At 34.3% G+C, this 19,442-nt stretch overlaps 3 protein-coding genes across 4 annotated transcripts; 2 read left to right on the forward strand and 1 right to left on the reverse strand.

Moving 5' to 3' along the window:
* The first annotated feature begins 186 nt into the window (after positions 1-186).
* On the forward strand, positions 187-3,460 carry LOC143462590 (dehydrogenase/reductase SDR family protein 7-like). Its single transcript, XM_076960817.1, has 3 exons — positions 187-1,501; positions 2,109-2,271; positions 2,362-3,460. Exons 1-3 carry the CDS (start codon positions 959-961, stop codon positions 2,565-2,567), a joined length of 912 nt encoding a protein of 303 aa, XP_076816932.1. The 5' UTR covers positions 187-958; the 3' UTR covers positions 2,568-3,460.
* An 8-nt stretch (positions 3,461-3,468) lies between these two features.
* On the forward strand, positions 3,469-7,779 carry LOC143462589 (tetratricopeptide repeat protein 8-like). The gene is made up of 12 exons (XM_076960816.1): positions 3,469-3,610; positions 3,698-3,818; positions 4,936-5,046; positions 5,164-5,276; positions 5,377-5,466; positions 5,540-5,584; positions 5,983-6,156; positions 6,261-6,372; positions 6,461-6,599; positions 6,727-6,898; positions 7,049-7,255; positions 7,391-7,779. The coding sequence occupies exons 1-12, from the start codon at positions 3,506-3,508 to the stop codon at positions 7,505-7,507; spliced, it is 1,506 nt and encodes a 501-aa protein (XP_076816931.1). The 5' UTR covers positions 3,469-3,505; the 3' UTR covers positions 7,508-7,779.
* A 960-nt stretch (positions 7,780-8,739) lies between these two features.
* LOC143462745 (uncharacterized) lies at positions 8,740-17,877 on the reverse strand. Of its 2 annotated transcripts, XM_076961001.1 has the most exons (12): positions 17,686-17,877; positions 17,356-17,464; positions 12,072-12,210; positions 11,869-12,001; positions 11,577-11,755; positions 11,430-11,503; positions 11,125-11,257; positions 10,923-11,035; positions 10,594-10,787; positions 9,615-9,764; positions 9,279-9,484; positions 8,740-9,212 (listed from the first exon to the last, which is right to left on the reverse strand). In XM_076961001.1, the coding sequence occupies exons 1-12, from the start codon at positions 17,830-17,832 to the stop codon at positions 9,092-9,094; spliced, it is 1,698 nt and encodes a 565-aa protein (XP_076817116.1). In that variant the 5' UTR covers positions 17,833-17,877; the 3' UTR covers positions 8,740-9,091. The 2 variants fall into 2 exon arrangements, with proteins under 2 accessions (XP_076817116.1, XP_076817117.1); XM_076961002.1 differs by lacking the exon at positions 17,686-17,877 and having other exon boundaries at positions 11,869-11,996.
* Between the last annotated feature and the right edge of the window lie 1,565 nt (positions 17,878-19,442).

The following is a 19,442-nucleotide window of genomic DNA, read 5'->3' on the forward strand; positions in this document are numbered from 1 at the left end:
TATTTATATATATACTGTACCTTATACATACTTATGTATATATATTTCTATGTAACAAATGGTTAAAATTTGTCTTGGATGGTACATCCCCCAATACGAAACTACAATTTTAGTTTTAACATAAAATTTGTTACAAATAGCCTTTTATAGCTGTTAATTATAGCCTACTGTTATTCTTTATAATAAACAAATGTTAAATAATGAAATTGCAGAAAGAGGATCGCTTTATTTTAAACATATGTCAATGAAATACAGAATAGAATTCTCCTGTACCATTAGCTTCAGACCAATCATGGCCTTACTAGAATACTAGGCCCGTACCAGTAGCCTACAGTTATTATAGGCTTAGGCTAATCCATTCTATGATTTCTGGATTTAGTGCTTGTTGTACGAAAAAAGAAGATGCCCTATAACTTGAGTAACAAACTACAATGTTAGTTTTTTAGCAGTAATGTTTCGATGGTAACCTATTTATTGGAATGTATTTGTAGTGTAGCTTTGTTATCACCCTGGTCTGGTGGTAGTTTTGGGTCTAACAGGTTATATACAAGCAGACGAGTGTACAAGCACAGGATGCCTTTGTATACTAAAACCCAGCTACTCAAATGGTGACGTCATCTCGCTGTGCATTTGTATACTAGACCCGTAGTTTCTTTCTATCATCACTTGCGAAGGTTTCAAGTTGTGGGCATCACAACATTTCTGGTCTTGTGCCACTCTCAGGCTCTTGGCTTGATTCGTAGCATACTCTACAAGTCTACATGTGATACGTGATACATGTCTATATGTGATACTGTCAAATTTGTATCATATTTTTGGTTTTACTAAAGGAATTTATCAGTAATAAAGTAACATCTAATCATCATTATGCATGGTCATTGTTATTAGTATGATTCTTTGATTTTTAACCTACCGTTAACAACGTTTTTACTTCAGGCACTAAGATAACCTGAGATAAATGTTTGAGATTGCAACAACATTGCTTATTGGTTTTATTATCTTGCTACTGGTACTTTTTCTGCATGCAAGAAAACAAAACCCTGATTATTTTTTCCTCGTGGGAAAAGTTGTACTTATAACTGGTGCAAGTTCTGGCATTGGCAAAGCTTGTAGTTTCAAATTTCATAGACATGGATGTAAAGTTGTTTTATGTTCAAGAAATAAAGCTGAGTTGATAAAAGTAAAAGAATCGTTGGAACTGCAGACAACAGCATTAGGTGTTAAAGCGATCACCCCGGAAGTACATATTTTGGATCTCTCAGATATCAGCCATGTGGAAAAAAATGTACAAAACATCATTGAAGCATCTGGTGGCAAAATTGATATTGTTATAAATAATGCTGGAGTTAGTTATAGAGGCCATGTTACTTCCACACAACTTGAAGTTTTTCAGAAAGTCATGGACGTTAATTTTTTGGGACAAGTAGCTGTTACTAAGGCTGTATTACCATACATGGTAAAAAGCAATAGTGGGCATATTATCAGTATTGGAAGTGTGCAGGTATATATGTTTTATATGTTGGGTTTAACATAAAAAGACACAGATTTATGTCTGTATAGATTTACAGATTTTTGTCATTTATCAAATTTAATAGTTTTATGTAACAATTAGTAGACCTGATGTATGATATTTTATTGTATTGATATTGCATTGCGTCCTTTTTCTGAGATTGAAAAACAGTCTTTTCATGAGATATAGTTGGCAATTATTCTATTGGTTGTGTTTCTTTGTTTCCCAATCATCTGGTAGGTACAGTAGTTTAGTTGCGAATGCTCCAGAAGCTCATACTGCTGGACTCAGTCATCGAAACCACAAAACACATTTAAATAACAGAAATATGTAATGCACTACACTATTAATCTCAATTGCCTGGGTGTTAATCAAGCAAATCGAGCATGACAAGAGTCATTATTTTCATTAATTTTAAGCACATACATCAAAATCAAATGAGCCGAGTATGCATATGCCATTGAGCTGAGTAGGGATTAGCATCTAGCTGAATAATTTTGATACGTGTAACATTATTTTTAAGCTAAAAGTTGTGTTTTATTTTCGAATTATTATAGCCTGGCAGCAAGTTGCCATAAAATGTGTCGATGTGTTTTAGGGCAAAATAGCAGTACCTCACAGAGCACCATATACTGCATCCAAGCATGCTTGCCAGGCTTTTTATGATTCCTTGAGATCAGAAGTTGCGCACAATAATATCCATGTATCGGTAGTAAATCCAGGATATGTAAAGACCAATTTGTCTCACAGTGCACTAACAGGTTTTTTGTCATAAATGTCAGTTTTAATTCTCACATTTCTCTTCCATCTAAGTGCTGGTAATTAACATTTTGCTATGTAATATGTCTTAGATGATGGATCGTCATATGGTAAATTGGATGAAACAACTGCAAAAGGACTACATCCTGATGTTATTGCAAAGTTTGTTGTGCAATCTGTTATACTGAAGAAAAAAGAAATCATGGTTGCTCCATTCCATCATAAGCTAGTTGTTTGGATTAGACTTATTTGTCCAAATCTTTATTTTTGGTTAATGAAAAAGCGAGCTAACGTTTAATGCAGTGATAGCTTTACATTGTGTAGGAAATCCCGAAAAATATCAACACGTATTATCAGCACATGGAAATAATGTCACTATTACTGTAGGTGAATGCAGGTATTCATCTGCTCATTTTTGTAATATTCTTGATTTCTAAATATCTTGCATAAATTATTATTAAGGTACTAAAATTTTAAATGTTCACCAGTCTCAAAAGCTAAACCAGTTTGCTTCAAAAGTTCGTCTTTCAGGTAAATATAAAATGCTCATAAATATGCAATGTTATCATTGTAATCCTTTTTTTAAATTTAGCTATTATACTATCTACCAGATATAAAATATGTCTACTGGTTTATATAAGTAATATCAGTTTTTCATTGAATATGTATTCTTTGCATTACTGTGAATGAATTTGTGTCAGTAATAATCGTTAGTAATATCAGTTATAGCATAATGATTTTTGTTGTTTATGGATATATAATTTTTTATCAATATTTTTTGCTATTGTTTTTTGATAATCATATGTCATGCTTTCTTCTGTTTGTTGGAAATGGTCTTGCTTTCATGAATACGAGTTAACAACCCGAGAATTAAATTCATTTAAATCAGGTATATTTACGTTTCCAGCTAGAAATAGCGATGGTTGTGTTTAATTGATGGTAGGTATCTTACTTATGACATTCTAATGAACAAACTGTGGTATATCTGTGGTTACCATATCTGAAAAATTTGTCAAAAATTATCACATTTTTCAAAATTTTTATTGCAAGAACAGTGTTAAGCTATTTACTGTTGAAGCGTTGTATGATGATTGCCATTGCAAATAACCATGCTATTTTAACCTGTAATAGTATAGACAAAGTTAATTTGTATTTTAATGTTGAAGTTTGACTCTTATCAATCTTTAATAGGGCCTACATTTCAACAAAACGTTGTTTAATATAATTAGTTAATTTATGATGGATCCAATGTTTATTGCACTAAGTAAGTATAGGAGAAGAAAGTATGGAGAATGCGTGGAAAACTGTACTCAAATCTTGGACAAGAATCCATATGATCAGGTTTTGTCTTATGTGTGAAGCAATGATGTGGTAGTGTACAAAGTAATTGGTTTTATTTGTACTTGAATAATCATAAAATTGTTGTAGGCTGCATGGGCACTGAAGGCGAAAGCACTTACTCAGCAAGTTTATATTGATGAAATTGAGTCAGAGGAACAGGGAATTGCTGAAATGCTGATGGACGATACCTCGATTGCTCAATTTGCACGTCAGTACATGTCAACTGAATATAAAAACTATATATATACATATATCAATTTACTTTGTCAATGACGATGTTATGGTATACCCTAAAGTCTTCTCCGCTCTTGATCAATAGTAACTACTAGTTGAATGTGGATAACTACTAGTTGAATGACTACGTTGTGGAGCTTGTTTTTGTGTATGTTTGGGAATACAGACACATTTTTTATTTTTTCATCATTTTATATTGTATTGCCTAAATTTGGGACTGTTCATCTGAACCACTAAACAGAGTAAGCGTCTTTAATGCCTTGCTCAAAGGCATTACAACGGTTGCCCCACTTGGTATCGAATATGAGTCGCGTGTTCCCCAGCTTACTTTTTAATGACTTCACCACTAAGTCGACAACTAGAAGCAGTAGAAGGTCATTATTATCATCACTTCAAAGTTTCAATTACTTTGAAGTGTTTTTTAGTCTCCATAACTAATGCTCTTTATATTACCTTGAAGTTTGTCAAAAAATCTCTGTAACGTCACCACCCAGGTCAAGGTGGTTTGCATTTTTATTGAATTGACATAAACTAGAAGTGTCAAACGTTAATTTTGCATTTAATGCTAGCCTAATTGAGTGTATTAAGTGGCCTTAACAGTTGGAAATACAAGAACTGCTGTTAATGCCATTGTCACACTGTACTGTTTTAGATCAAACAAACTTTTATCCTTCTATATAATATTATCTACTTGAAAAATGCCGCTATGCTGATTGCAAAAAAATGCATCTTTATCACCCAGTCACATTTTATGGTTATTTGCTACCAATAATCGCATACTGATTTCAGACAACTCAAATAGTTCTGTTAGTCCTTCCGAATTAATGAGCTTTCACTCTATATATGCACATTGATATTGTATAGGTGTTTATCATTCTGTATTAAACTAATCATCTATTGTTCTCACAGTTAATAGTCAATTCAACTTTGACAATCTGGCCAATTTTATTTGAACCAGGTTAAACTGAAAAGGTTGATTTGACCAAGCCCGAGTTGACTGCTCACCATTTAAATATTACATGCTTTTGTTATTGACTGGTACAATTAATGTCAATACATTACAATGTTTATCCATTTGTTATGACATGCAGGTCCAGGTACAAGCCTCAAGCAGCCTACTTCTGCAAGTATCGGTGGCCCTAGTCCTGCTGTTAGGCCTGTTTCTCAGGCTGGAAGGCCATTAAGTGGCTTTGTGAGACCAGGTAGATGCTACCACTCTACACAGATAAAGAAGACCTTGGTTAACAGACTGTTTACATACTCAATTAATATGGTTGATCCGATTTGATCCTTGTTTTTTTTACATATCCTTGCTAAAGGCACACAGTCAGGACGACCAGGCACCATGGAGCAAGCTCTGAAAACACCAAGAACCGCCCAGACAGCCCGACCCGTAACCAGTGCCAGTGGGAGATTTGTGCGACTTGGGACGGTAAGCTTTTTCCCAGAAATTGTATTAGAAATGCAAAAATGCTTTTTATTGTTTTTATTTGCTAACTGTGAGTATTAACTCACAACATATTGATCCATAGGCATCCATGTTATCACACCCTGATGGTCCTTTTATTAATTTGCAACGTTTGAATTATGGAAAATATGCTGCCAAGCCAAATTTAGCCAAGGTAAAATTCATAATTAGTTTATACTTTATAATTACTCAAACCATACTTTTATTAAATATGTTATTTTGTTTAGGTCTTGTTTGAGTATATTTTTCATCATGAAAATGATGTCAGAAATGTAAGTATGATATGCAAATTCGTTATATTGTCAGCAAATTTTTGTAGACTTCCATTAAAAATCAAATAGAAAGGATGATCTGTAGATTGTAGTTAATAGATTATGATCACCAAAACTGTTTGTTTGATTATTGTTATGTGATTTTTAGTGCTATTGTGATTGGCTACTTTGCTTACTTTACTTTATGGTAGCGTTGCAATAACCTTAGGCAAGGCGTTAACGATGTTTACTTTTGTTCAGTGGCCTCTTGCGAACAGGGCAAGGTCACAAAAAGCTTTAAAAAAAAGACAACCAATCAGACAAGGCATACAAACAAGCTGATAAGTCGGGGCTTGAGCGGAAATTCGGAAGTAATCTTGAAGTAAATTATTGCTTTCTAAATTAATTCCTTGTTCTAGGCTCTGGAATTAGCTGCACAAGCTACTGGATGTGCACAATACAAAGATTGGTGGTGGAAATTGCAAGTTGGGAAGTGTTATCATAGACTAGGAATGTTTCGGGAAGCTGAGCGACAATACAAGTCTGCCCTTAAGCAGCAAGTTATGTTAGATACTGTTCTGCTTTTAGGAAAGGTGTGCATTTTTACTAAAAGAAATTTTTCAAATGAGGCTTAAGTTATTATGTTTTGAGAAGGTAACATCAAAATAAATGTATGTCCCTATTTTGCTTTTCTTAGGTTTACCTTAGGTTGGATCAGCCATTGCAGGCTGTTGCTTTGTACAAACAGAGTCTTGAAAAATTCCCAAATGACACAACTCTCCTGGTTGCCATTTCCCGGATATATGATGGTAAAAAGTGCTAGGAACAGGATATTTTTGAAAAATAAAGAATAATTGTTAGTTGTTTGTTAAAAATCACATTATCCATTCGACGTAGGGATGAATATGATAGAAGATACCACAAAGTGGTACAAAGAAGTTCTTATCAGTGACGGTGTCAATATTGAAGCCATTGCATCTATTGCTGCAAACTACTTCTATACTGATCAACCTGAAGTAGCTATCAGATTGTACAGGTACAGCAAATATGCACATTTGCAAACTATTTTCAATTATCCAAGTCATTTACCTGCAAGTTATCCACTTTGAGCAATGATTTGTCCTTTATTTCTTCTATTTTTAAATGTTGAGTTTTGTCTGCAGGCGTCTCATTCAGATGGGATTGTATAATGTCGAGCTTTTTAACAATATCGGTTTGTGCTGCTTCTATGCTCAGCACTATGACATGACCTTAAAATGCTTTGAACGAGCTGTTGCCATTGCTACAGACGAGCAACTGGCTGATGTTTGGTATAATATTTCACATCTTGCATTGGTAGGCATGTGTTAATTCTTTATTTATTTTACCATTTGCTATGTTGTTGAGTGAAATTTGTTAAACTGCGTTTTGCTTTTATTTTTTAATTATTTGTTTATGTGCATTATCATGCGATGATAAATTTGTCGTATTTTGAAATATCATTAGGGTGTCGGAGATAATAATATGGCCTACCAATGTCTGAGACTTGCAGTAGCGGCCGACAATGGCCACACCGAGGCCTACAATAACCTTGCTGTACTGGAATTACGGCGTGGGGATGTGGAAAGGGCAAAGGCATTATTTCGTTCTTCTGCAGAGCTGAACCCACTTGCCTATGAACCGCACTACAACCAAGCCACATTGTCTGAATCTGTAAGGCAATAGGCTACACTGTGACAAGAACCTGCAAATTTTGGGATTTATGATATAACAATCTAACAGTTTCTCAACCATACAAATAAGAGTACCACTACCACTATTTTTGCAATTTATTCTTTTTTATGACAGCTGGGTGACCTCCAGACAAGTTACTCTTCTGTATTGAAATCAGTTGAAGCCTTTCCAGATCATGTCGACTCCAAGAACCTTCTCGTAAAGTTAAAAGAACATTTTGCTAGTTTGTAATGCAGTGGTGCAATTAGCTTTGTATTTCTCCATTTTTTTAAAAATAGAATTTATTCTCTTGTTCTCCGTTTAACATTATGGTTGCAAATGTGAATACTGAATACACTGTGTATCTGACACCACCACATCATTCTATGAAAATAGTTTGGTGAGAAGAATGGAGTCTTTCGCTGTCACACACCTTGCAATTCTTATAGTTCTAATTCTATGCTTAGAAAGTGCTGTAAAGGCAATACATACGTCTCTATAAAAAAATACAAATTAAAGGTCGATTTTGTTTTTAGCCAGGGAATTACCCGAGCACATTACGTGTTAACTTTCGGGTCGCATGCATAAGTCGGGTGAAAATGTGTGAAATTGGTATTGTATGATAACTTTTATTTTTGTATGACTTAAACCTAGGGATGATTCCTTGTGGGTTTAGCGGCCATGCTAGTTGCTACCAGCAATTATTACTTTAATTATTCAGGAGCACGAAGCCTTTTCGGCTTTGTTACTTTTTCCCGTTCATTAGCACAAGCTAATAACAACTGGCTTGATATTTTCGCCCACACCGCGCATTTGACATAAAACAGAATGATTGCTCGATGAAGCCTCGGCTATCAAACTAGTCTTTGTACAAGTTTCGATTGTCACACATTTTTTTATATCATTATTGCCAGAATTTAAACCTGTCCACCAAACAGGAGCAAGTGACCCAGAATTCTCATCTTGACTTCAGCAAGCCATTGGAATGCGTGATACTTGATATAATCGCTATATCATGAAGTTATAGGTTAGTCTAAGACTCGGGATCCGCAAATAGTTTTTGGCGCGACACTTAAAAAATAGTTCTAAATTCCCGCGACCCAAGCATTTTGTGAGCATATATTTGTAACAAAAAAGCATAACTGGTTGCACACGTGTGCTCAACTATTATTGCATTTTTACATAATACCTACGTAAAAATGTAATAATAATTAAAGGTTTAAATAAGCTGAAGTTCATTATTATATATATATGGTAAGTTAAAAACATTTCGCAACCCAGACTGGAAGATCTCGCGACCCACTATTTGCCCATGTCTTATGCATACGAAATCCATTTAAATTAGGGACCCGTGAAGAATCTTTCAATTACATTGTTATTACTTTTTTAGAAATAGCTGATGCCATACCATATGTCTGTTGCTACATTGGTTATGGGTGGAGAATTTAACTAGAATATTTTCTTATACTAACATGAACTTAAGATCGAGTAAGAGCATTTTAATTTAAAAAATCAGCAAAACATGAAAAACTTAAACATAAGTTAAATGCATTCAACTATTTCTGCATAAAACGAAACAAAATTCAATCGCTATGAGGTCGATACATGTAAGGTATACACATGGTGATTAACTGTGTAATCGCTGCGTTGCCAATATGCAAACAGGTGCCCAAAGTCACATCACTTTCTGAGAAAACGGCAAACTAGAGATCAACATGCATCTAAGGGTAAGTAACCATGCTAAACTACGAGGCTGTAAAACGTTCAACCTTAGCAACTGTAACAGTAGACACAAAAAATGAGTAAATTGCTAGATGCTTTGAAAGAAGGTTGCGTTTAGGTTAAGAGTAAGCTGGTTTTGCTTAAATATCGCTCTTTGTCCCTTTTATTTGACTTGAGGAAAAACTTCAAGATATTGTTCAACCTTTCCTTCCACGTTAGCGTCAGATGTCCGTGTCTACAAGCAGGTTAAATCAGTACTCTTATTATGAAAGCAACTTTTAAAGAGTTGTCAGTTACTTACGTTGAGAAGTATGCCGTTTCTCCTTTCATTATACTTCCCATCTGAACATACATCAAAGTACACTCCCACACAAATGCAAATATGCACAATAAACACAAATTGAAGATCCATGGCTCATAATGAAACAGAATGGAGAAGTAAGACTGAGTTACACTGTTTGGATAAACCGATGTCACATAGAGATAAGATTCAAAAACAAAAAACACCTGCAAATAACAAAATGCAGCAAGGTTTTTTAAAAGCATCAATTAATTTTTTAACCAAAAATAGAATCATTGTATTGCATGTATGTCATCTATGACTACGAAGTATTAACATTTTTGCAAGCAAGCTTACCTGAAGTGTCATTACATTAAAAATGAAGATGACAAATGAACGATGATTCTTCTCAGCTACACAATTCATTATAAACAGACAGTGATGATCAAGGCCAACTACCACGCGTTCACATAATCGACAGAATTTAGTTTTGTCTGGTTTGATTACCTAGAAATATTTATTTTGAAAACAAAAACATGTTAATGTATTTTGATGATCATTGTTTTTTGTTTGATAGCATATCTTTAACCAAACACTACTTCTGGTGGTTGCAAACAGCTTTCAATTCCCATTAAAAAAAACATAAAAGCATATTCTAAACACTAAAGAAAGAGCTTGACTTTACTACAGTAGAATTTGCTTATATCAGCATTTTTATGGAAGAGAAAACTTGCAGGAAAATGTAAACAGATGTTTCAGAGAAATCATGGGCAAACTTTGGAAAATGCCGTATCTTTAAAGTTAGGCATGACGCAGGTGGTTCATCTAAAGTGGGTGATGTTCTTCATGTTTGACACAAGTTCCATATAAACCATTTAGTTTGCATCACACTCAGTAAGCACAACAAGAAACTGAGAAAGTGTATTATGTGAAAAGGGGGCGGTCCCTTAAATATTGATGCAGGGTGTGTGCTGTGCACAAGTTCGACTGACGCCTTACAGTTGATATTCTACTGGAACCAATAAAATTGTGCTGAAAAATGAAAACTGCCAACATAGGTGAGTATACATAGAAAGTTACTTATACTGGGTGCTACTACTAGTTTATTACTGCTTCTATTTTAGGTGAAGTTGTTAATTAACTACAATCTAGGTTTACAAGTCCGTTTTCATTTCCACTCCTACGTCAAGCAAATGTCGCAATCACAACATTTATAATGTGATCAACTGATTGCACAGTTCTACAAGCCTCCAGTGATTAAAAATATTAAAACAGTTTATTAATAAGGCAGGCAAATCTTTAGCACCTAACACAGAAAATAAACTTAAATACCCACCTCCGTGTAAATACAGAAATCCTCTTCCTTGCACCTGCCAAGTGCAACATCCACAATTGTTAAAGACCGGCCATTTATCGTTTTAGAATGTTTCAAAATCCCTGGATCTCCATGAGACAAATAATACAAGTAATACAGACAAGACACAGATAATGCCATTACGGCCAAACCAGTGAAGTAGCAAGGCCACATAGGTGAACATTGTTAAGAAAATACACAAGACAAACTATAAGAAACTTTTCCTAAATGTATTATTAATGTTAACGATTTCCAAACAAGATATCTTGATAGTGGCAAAAAAAATTTACAAAGTGACATAAGAAGGATATAAGCTATAATCCTGCCATATGCTGCAATGATACAATGCAATATTCCAGCTGCAAATGCACCAAGATGAACAGGGTTAGGCCACCGAGAAGCATGGTGAATTCTGTGAGATTGTCTGAAGCAAAATAAAAAAGCAGTTAATATATGGCATATAATTTTTCAACAGTTAATGCTAAGAACTACCAAAAGTACCAAGACACTTACCTACCAACAATTACCACCAATGTGATCAACATAATTAAAGCAAAATAACCAGCATGGCTATTAAAATAACTGGAAAGATAAAAGACCAGCCCAGACCACATAAAAGGAAGCAAAAGAAGGGAATACCAAGTAACTAAACAAAAAAATATGTTTGTGCAGTAAAATGATACTGCACTCACCATAGTAAAGTAGCACCCAGTAGCCATGTGTGCATCTATTTGTATACTTTTACATTTCTGCATTTTTTGGTTTAAATTTCTGAAATAAAATTACAAAAAAAACGATAAGTTGGAAAAAAGACATACATTTAGGTCCAGCAGGTGCAGTGTGAGGATCTTGACTAGAATAGTATCGGAACGCTTCAACCACTTCCTTATGCCTAATTAATTATAGATTAATACATGTAACAAAGGCCGAGAAGCAAAGACACTTTGTTTTCATCATTTTTTCACCTTGATGTCATTTCTTTCCTGGCCACATCAACAGGCGTATCTCCAGTCTCATCCTTGATATGCAGCAGCCCACAGTCGCCAACAACAAGCAATTTCCAAACAATTTCTGAATTTCCCATTTGTGCAGCTATGTGCAAAGCTGTTGTTCCCTTGATATTTTGTTGTTTTGGGTCTGTTCTCTGAAAATATTAATATTATGTTAATATTATAAGCTTAACTAATGTATGAAAAGCAACCAACAAATCTTTTAGTGAATTTCTTGTACTCACTCATCGGAAACAATCAATCTTACCCCTTTTCGCAGAAGGTAATTAACCAGATAAAAATGGCGATGGAAACATGCCAGATGTAACGCCGTGTCACCAACTCCATCCTTTGCGTTATAGCTTAGTTGTGTTTGTGTTCCAAGATAATGCATTGCTGCACTACAAATACGTCAATTACGCGATATAAAGTCTGAAGAATTTAAAGTAAAAAGTCTGAAAAAAAACTTACACACTCCCACCACTCGCCGCAAAATGCATGCACGAGCGGCTTTGTTTATCAATTGCTGTAACATCAGAACCAGCTTTGATTAAAATATGGATTATGCGGACATCTCCTCGACGACAAGCATAATGCAAAGGTGTTTCTCCTAAACAAAAAGATTTGCAAAGATTTTTTAAAACATAAAAACTGTATTTATATTTTGAAAATTCTTTATGATTTAAATCTAAGCACTGGTAATCATAATTATGTCAAATCTCTTTTATTTTTCAACACACTTTGAAGACAGAAACCTTTACAGCAATTTCTTCAATTGAATTGCTTTGTTTGAGTCTGAGTCGTTGTGGGTTATTAATAGTCTGTATCCTATATACTAAGTGTAGTATAACTATTGCATTACAACTGGAACTGGTTAGGTTTCCAAATCTTGGAGTGCGAAAAAATAGCATTATCACTTGTTCACAGCAAAACTTTACAGATATTGTGTTAATAACATCAATGAAATAAAACAAAATAATACACCAATAAACGATAAGAAAATGGAGAGGAAAATTTTGGGCCGAGGCTGAGCTTGAAATTTTAGATTTACATTTCACGCCAAATACTTATAAATATTTGCATAGTACTTGTATTTATGCTGATAACTCCCTTGCAAAATGTTTCTTTTATACAAGAGCAGTCGTAAAAAATTTATCCAGGAAAAATGTGGGTTTTAGCAAAAAGTATCATTATTTAATATAATAAACGTCAAACAAATGATTACTATTCAATGCTGAACAAACTGTGAATCACGAGACTTAAATACTGTAAATTAGTGAACCACTAAAAGCAGTAAAATATAGCCATTTTTGCTGCAAGTTTTTTACATCAATTTGTTTTTTGATTTCCTACTAATGGTGCACATTTGATCAAATTGTTTTCTTCGCATTAAGTTTTTATGAAATTGTTAAATATGAAATGATCGTAAGAGGTGAAAAGTGTCACAAAAAATATGCACACTTAGCCTAGGTAAGGATCACAATGCACATGTTAGGCTAGCTGTTTAAAATAAGCATCTAAGTGAGAACTTTTAAATCAGTGTAGTAACAGTCTTGAAAGTTGTAAACATCCGGGAAGGCATGAAAGAATTTAATACCAATAGTGTAAAACTTTTGCATAAACCTTTTAAATGAATTCAGTAGAAATCACCTATACTGACAATTATGTGTATGACACCCATTGCAATGTACCGTTTGCAAAACCGTTATGTTTTACATAAAAAATATTTCGTGAATAAGACACTTTGACTACAGTGTCATTCCATATATAACACTGGCCAACAAAAAAATTTTGGCATGGAAGGTAAAAACGATTTTAGGGTATATCAGGGGCGCTGAGCTCGAAAATGCCATTAGTTTTTGCAAATTGGCTCTAGTTTTTAAGATATTAGCGAATTTCGATATTTTTGGTACCTTTCAATTTTGAACGTAGGTTGCATTTTATTATAAGGAACAGCCTATATTAAATGTTATTGTAAGTCAATGTGCACTAAAACTACAAGAATGAGCAAAAGCTAAAGACAGAATGAAATTAGCTAAATGAAAAATTGCTGCATAAATCTATTCGTTTCCTTATATTCAACACAAAAAATACCCCAGTTATTCGTATTTTCATCAGATTCTCCTAACATATTCCAATTTGTGAGAATAAGCTTCCAATACCACATTACAACTTGCTTGAAGTGAACAATAAATAGCAGTAATTTGGTAATAACAAACCAAGTATGCCTAAGCCTACACAAGAAAGACGACAATTTGTAAAAACAGACAATAGGAACAAGCAATCAATTTTTTTCATTTACCACGAAGTATTCAAAGCAAAACACTTTCCGAATAAATATATCCATCTCAGGATGTGCATTAGTGAAGCTCTTAGATGCACTCTAGTTAATTACTCAAATCAGCTTAAAGTCATCTGCAGGAAAGTCCTCTTGTACGACTTTCACTTTCTCTTTAGTCTTGTCGTGGATAGCTTCGCATTAGGCACCAGCAGTAACCTGCCATCATGTGAGTCATCTACCTTAATATCTGTCTTCCATTAATTTGATATCTTGCTGAAACCTTTCACTTTGTTCCTCACTCATTCACATTTCCGAGGTTTTCAGGGAAGCGATCCAAGTGACTGAATAGATAGTGAAGTTTTATGCTCATCCTTGATCCAAGAGCTTGAAAGTTCGTAAGCTTCATTTCTACGAGGTCCACATAGTTGCTTGCTTTTACAACTGCAACGAAAGAGTTCCAGGCTGCCTTCTCAACTTCAGTCATATGTGATGGAATAACTGATCTTGAATTAATTTTTCGTTTTGTGGCCCATCAAAAATTCCTGCTTTCAGCTTTTCAATACCAAGACCAGGAAATGCTTTGCACAGGTAATCAAAACAAGCACCATCTTTTTCTAAGGCCTTGACAAATTGTTTCATCAAACCCAATTTGATGTGCAATGTGGGTAAAATAATGAAATCACGATTGACCAAAGGTTCATTTACAATGTTTTTATCTCTGTGCACAAGCTGTTCACGTATCGGTCACTCCTTTTTGATACTTGGTGTAGCCGCCTTGTTGTCCTAAGAGAAAATCATTTTCAAATCAACGCATATCTCCTAGTTATGCTCAGTATAAGAAAGTTTCTTCAAGACCATCTTTACAGTTTACACGCTGGTAGTGCTCCTTTAAAACGACTGAGTGGCCAATTGGTACACAAGCAAACTTGTTTCAATTGTGAAGTAGACTCTCCATTCTTCTGGTTAATATTCAAGTAGACCCATAGATGAAAGAAGTCCTTCGATGTTTTACAGTATACAAAATTATCTTCTTGAGAGAAAAATTGCATTAACATTTCTTCTCTGTCCCGGTAAAACGTTATTTTTGTTGCCAAATCAAGAATGTTATGCTGTGTGTAGATGTTAAGGCTTATGTTAGTTCTTGATGGGAGATGATACAAACTAATCTAAGGTCTTATTTACCTCCCAAGCGAGAAATTTGTGCCAGACAACTCAACATTTGGGCAAAACTAAATAGCTGCTTCACATGGCTTCAGCTTTTGTTAACCTTTGTTACTCACTATAGCATACATTTCTTACTTTTTATGGAATATGTAGGAAGAAGCAATATCTCAAAAACTAGAGCCAATTCAGCAAAAGTAATGACATTTTCGGACTCAGCGCCCCTGATATACCCCTAAATCAATCTAACATATCATGCCTTTTGAAAAAAATTTTTTTTTGTTGGCCTGTGATAATCAACTAGGCCCTATAACCATTAGTCTTGAATTTTGATGGTTTAGATGTATGTTGTGGAGCTTCAAAAAAATATGAAATTAGAAAAAATATTTTGAAAATATCTCAAGTCTTTTTCGAGTTACTGCGATTGTAAATTTTCACCACTTGTGGGAGATTAGCCAAGTGAGCACTGGTCACAAATATTAGTGATTTTCTTCAATATCTCTATTTCTGAAGGTAGAATTATGAAACAAATATCCTTTTTTCAATTGTTCGGATCAAGGAATTCATTTCAGCAGATAAAACGTCTCTAAAACATCTCATTCACGTAATAAATTTGGGTTTTTGGATGAAGATCAAAGGTCCAGTTCTTGACACATTTATAAAAATAGCAATGATCTTCGAAACAAAAGTTTTGGAATTTTTTGCAGTATGGTTCAAGTATTTCCTGTATCCAAAAATTGTGAACCTGTTTTTTGAGCTTAAAGAGTAAACTAAGTTTGAACAACTGCACTATTTGTGATACTGTTACATTTGGACCTAGTAGGTAGCTAAAGACAAAGGCACTTCATAAAACTGGACAATTGAATTTGTATTCTAGTCAAAAGTAGAAGTAAGCTACATAATCTCAACAACCTGCCTACAAGCAATGCTTTGTAGGCAAATTCTAGATTGTCTAGATTCTAGATTCTAATTGTCGTTAATCCCAGGTGATTTAATTGCTAGTTATACTCACACATGATAGAATATTCACAGACTTCAGGTGGTCATAATAGATTTATAATGTGAATATTTTAACTAAAAGGCAAACAAAAATTTTGATTAAAAATGATAAAAGGCATAAAAATTTATTCTTTCACTGTTCCAAAAAGTAAGTTTTGTCAATATCCTTTATGAAAAAGGCTAATTTAAGGCACAGGACCTTTATAATGGAGATTGGGCAGATTTTTGAAAAGTTGAGTTGGGCACATTTGCAGTCCTAAAAATCTTGAGAGAAGACAGTTTAACGTTTCTTAAATGAACTATTGAAAAATTAACTGTCTTTGTCCATTAGCATAGGCATTCATGATTGCATAGAAATCTTCTGCAATAATGCTGTAAGATCTTTAAGTAACATTATTCAGTGCAACAACTTCGCAGAGAATTTTCTTGAATGAAACCAGCACATCTCATCCATTGAGGGCCAAAAAATGTATGTAAAGGGCCTGGTGGATGCACGAATTGCACTTGTGCATCCAGCTAAGCACTGCCTATTTCTAATATCAATCCCACCCACCACTTTCCATCATACTTGCAAGCTGTATTCAATCATTCACAGCAACTAATTGTGACCAGTGCTAACCAACCTAATATCCCTTAAGTGGTAAAAATTTGAAATCGCAATAACTTGAAAGCAAATTGAGATATTTTTTCAATGTTTTTTCTTAATTTAAAATTTTTTGAAGCTGTACAACATATATCCAAACCATCAAAATCTATGACTAGTGGTTAGAAAATGTAAAAAAATTATTTGATTATACATGGAATGACTCTACAGTGACACCACATACAGTGAAAACCTAAGCAAACAACAATTTTGGATTTTATGAAAAAGCAATTGGCTCTGCAGAATTTTAAACATATAGGCATGTAGCCAACTGTAAGGCCTGATAGGTTGATTTAAATAAACGGGTCGTTCTGTTTGCTAAGTTAAGTTCACTGGTGTGTGAGCTTACACACATATACTATAGGCTATCACATGACAGTAGCCTACATTTTGACAATATTTCAGTCTTTGTATGGCACTGTAGTAGTTGATTCAACAAGAATTCCTATGGGTCGCCTGTGGCTATCTTCCTCAACTTTGCCTATAATAACATTCATTTATAGCAACACTTTTTCAGAGGTCCCTTCAGATATCACCATAGGTAATTTCTGCAGTAATAACTAAAATTTCTTTATTCAGAGGCTTCACTTTCTGCTGATGATCCAATATATAGGATACAGAATACATAAGTATATGCAATAACAGAGGTAAATTTCAATTGTATTGTTTACCAAAAGAGCTTCTTGCATCCAGTTTTGCACCATTACGCAGCAAAATTTGAAGAATCCCTAAATTTCCTCGAAGACATACTTGATGCAAGGGAGTCAAATTGTTCCATCCCTATAGAATTGGTATTTCTGTTAATGTATCTAACAAACTACTAAATAAACTTACAAAAATCACAGTTGATTTTCAGAACTTTTTTAACAAGCAATACAATACATTACTGTACCAGAACCAACAAGTTACCATGAAAAATGTAATACTGTATGTATATACATGATTAACTTGTACATTTTAATCTGATAAGAAAGTAAACAGTATACTCTTGCCGAACTTACAATTTCATGTACTCTTTTTGGATCTGCTTTAATCAACTCTTCACATATATGGGGCTGGTTTTGATCTATTGTTTGTAGCAATTCACTTCGAATAACTTGCTCAGGAGTTTGCACGTAGGTTGAGTACGAAGGTTGCTTTGGATACATTTTTTCTGACTACAATTATCCTATATGCTACACAACAATTTAAAAATAAAAAGGATCCGATCAATATCACAGTGTCGCTAACTTGTTGTCCGGTCTAAATTTAGTAGCTAGACTTGTTATGTAGCTGTTTTAATCTCAGACTACCATGTTTTGAGACCAGGTGTGAGGTAAAAAGAAATGGTAATGCACTGAGTTTAGTTTTGCTCACTTCTTAAGTTTGGTAGCTGGTACATGACCACTCAGTGGAGTTAACATAGGCTCTATACACCTTTAATACATCAAATTTTTTTGTTTTGTATTGTTCCTGCTCGTTAATTGTTCGTGCGTGAGCATGTGTTTTATTGTGCTAAAACTACAACCGTTAGCGTCGTAACTTTCGCTCCGCACAGTTAATGGCGAAAAAAAGTAGGGATGGTCAAAGTTGAATCCTTGTGACGTAGCTCATGGGTTGTTTTGTAAATGCTGAAATTTTATTGACTAAGCTTGAATTTTCGTTAATGATGTTCAGATAAATTACCTCGCTTGAACTGGTGTGCCATATAAATACCGATGTAATGTTTGCAATCTTTTCCCTTTCACTTGTTACAAAGCACATTGTAACAGCAGTAAGCTTTGCCCAAAGGCCTTTGTGTCTGACAATAAATAAAATGGAAACTTTATCATTTAGTAAAATATATAGAGAGAATTAAGCAACTAGGCCTAACAGCAATAGTCTTGCCGGTTAAGGAATGGAGGAAGAAATGGAGAAGCAAAACAAGTTATCAATCGTCCTCGCTCATATTGTAACAATAGCCGCTAGTGATGCCAGTCATTATGGTGAATATGTTTGTTGTGTAACACTTCATACAAGTAATACTAAAATGAAAATTTATTTGTTATATCCTTATGGTTTCTAGAATAGAGTTGGCAAATCCAGAATTTCGAATCTGGACGTTTCATACCTTGTGAGAGGCAGGTTCAAAAACAAGTTGACCTTAAATCAAAGTTACCGACTTAACTTGATGATGAAAATATAGTAACTCTAGACTTAGCACAAAAAAAAGCTGTAACCTGACTAACGGCTAGCGCAGTTGGCCGGACGGCGGACTGGGATTGGGATATCAAACATTTCGTCCTCTATTAAATCCAAAAATCGTTTTGAACATGTAAGGAAACATAAGAAATCAAGGAAACCTGTCAGCTAGGATCTTAAAGGTAGGAAATCGTTTTGAACTTGCAAGGACACATAGGAAGTCGTTTTAAACTAGCAAGGAAATGTAGAAAATCGAGGTAAGGTGTCACAAAGCATCTTAAAACGTAGGGAATTGTTTAGAACTTGCAACGAAACGTAAGAAATCAAGGAAATATGTCAGTTAGGACCTTATAACAAAGAAAGCGATTTTCCTAGTTTTAAGATCCTAATTAACAGATACAGTATGTTTCCTCGATTTCCTACCTTCCTTTACATGTCCAAAGCAATTTACTAACTTTAAGGTCCTTACTGACTTGTTTTTTCGATTTCCTACATTTCCTTGCAAATTCAAAACGGTTTCCTATGTTGTAATATCCTAACTATCACCTTTCCTTGTAAGTTCAAACTTCAAAATGACTTTCTACGCTATAAGTACCTA

This window comes from Clavelina lepadiformis, chromosome 6 (genome assembly GCF_947623445.1).
Source record: "Clavelina lepadiformis chromosome 6, kaClaLepa1.1, whole genome shotgun sequence".
Taxonomy (NCBI): Eukaryota; Metazoa; Chordata; class Ascidiacea; order Aplousobranchia; family Clavelinidae; genus Clavelina; species Clavelina lepadiformis.

What these genes read in the sequence shown, in the direction of transcription:
- LOC143462590 (XM_076960817.1), top strand. Translation starts at nt 959, where the DNA reads ATGTTTGAGATTGCAACAACATTGCTTATTGGTTTTATTATCTTGCTA. An exon ending in TCAGTATTGGAAGTGTGCAG is followed by an intron (nt 1,502 to 2,108) that starts GTATATATGTTT and finishes GATGTGTTTTAG; the next exon opens with GGCAAAATAGCAGTACCTCA. An exon ending in GTCTCACAGTGCACTAACAG is followed by an intron (nt 2,272 to 2,361) that starts GTTTTTTGTCAT and finishes AATATGTCTTAG; the next exon opens with ATGATGGATCGTCATATGGT.
- LOC143462745 (XM_076961001.1), bottom strand. Translation starts at nt 17,832, where the DNA reads ATGTATCCAAAGCAACCTTCGTACTCAACCTACGTGCAAACTCCTGAG. An exon ending in AGGAAAGAAATGACATCAAG is followed by an intron (nt 11,504 to 11,576) that starts GTGAAAAAATGA and finishes ATAATTAATTAG; the next exon opens with GCATAAGGAAGTGGTTGAAG. An exon ending in TTGGTGGTAATTGTTGGTAG is followed by an intron (nt 11,036 to 11,124) that starts GTAAGTGTCTTG and finishes ATTTTGCTTCAG; the next exon opens with ACAATCTCACAGAATTCACC.
- LOC143462589 (XM_076960816.1), top strand. Translation starts at nt 3,506, where the DNA reads ATGATGGATCCAATGTTTATTGCACTAAGTAAGTATAGGAGAAGAAAG. An exon ending in AAGTGGCTTTGTGAGACCAG is followed by an intron (nt 5,047 to 5,163) that starts GTAGATGCTACC and finishes TCCTTGCTAAAG; the next exon opens with GCACACAGTCAGGACGACCA. An exon ending in ATATTTCACATCTTGCATTG is followed by an intron (nt 6,899 to 7,048) that starts GTAGGCATGTGT and finishes AAATATCATTAG; the next exon opens with GGTGTCGGAGATAATAATAT.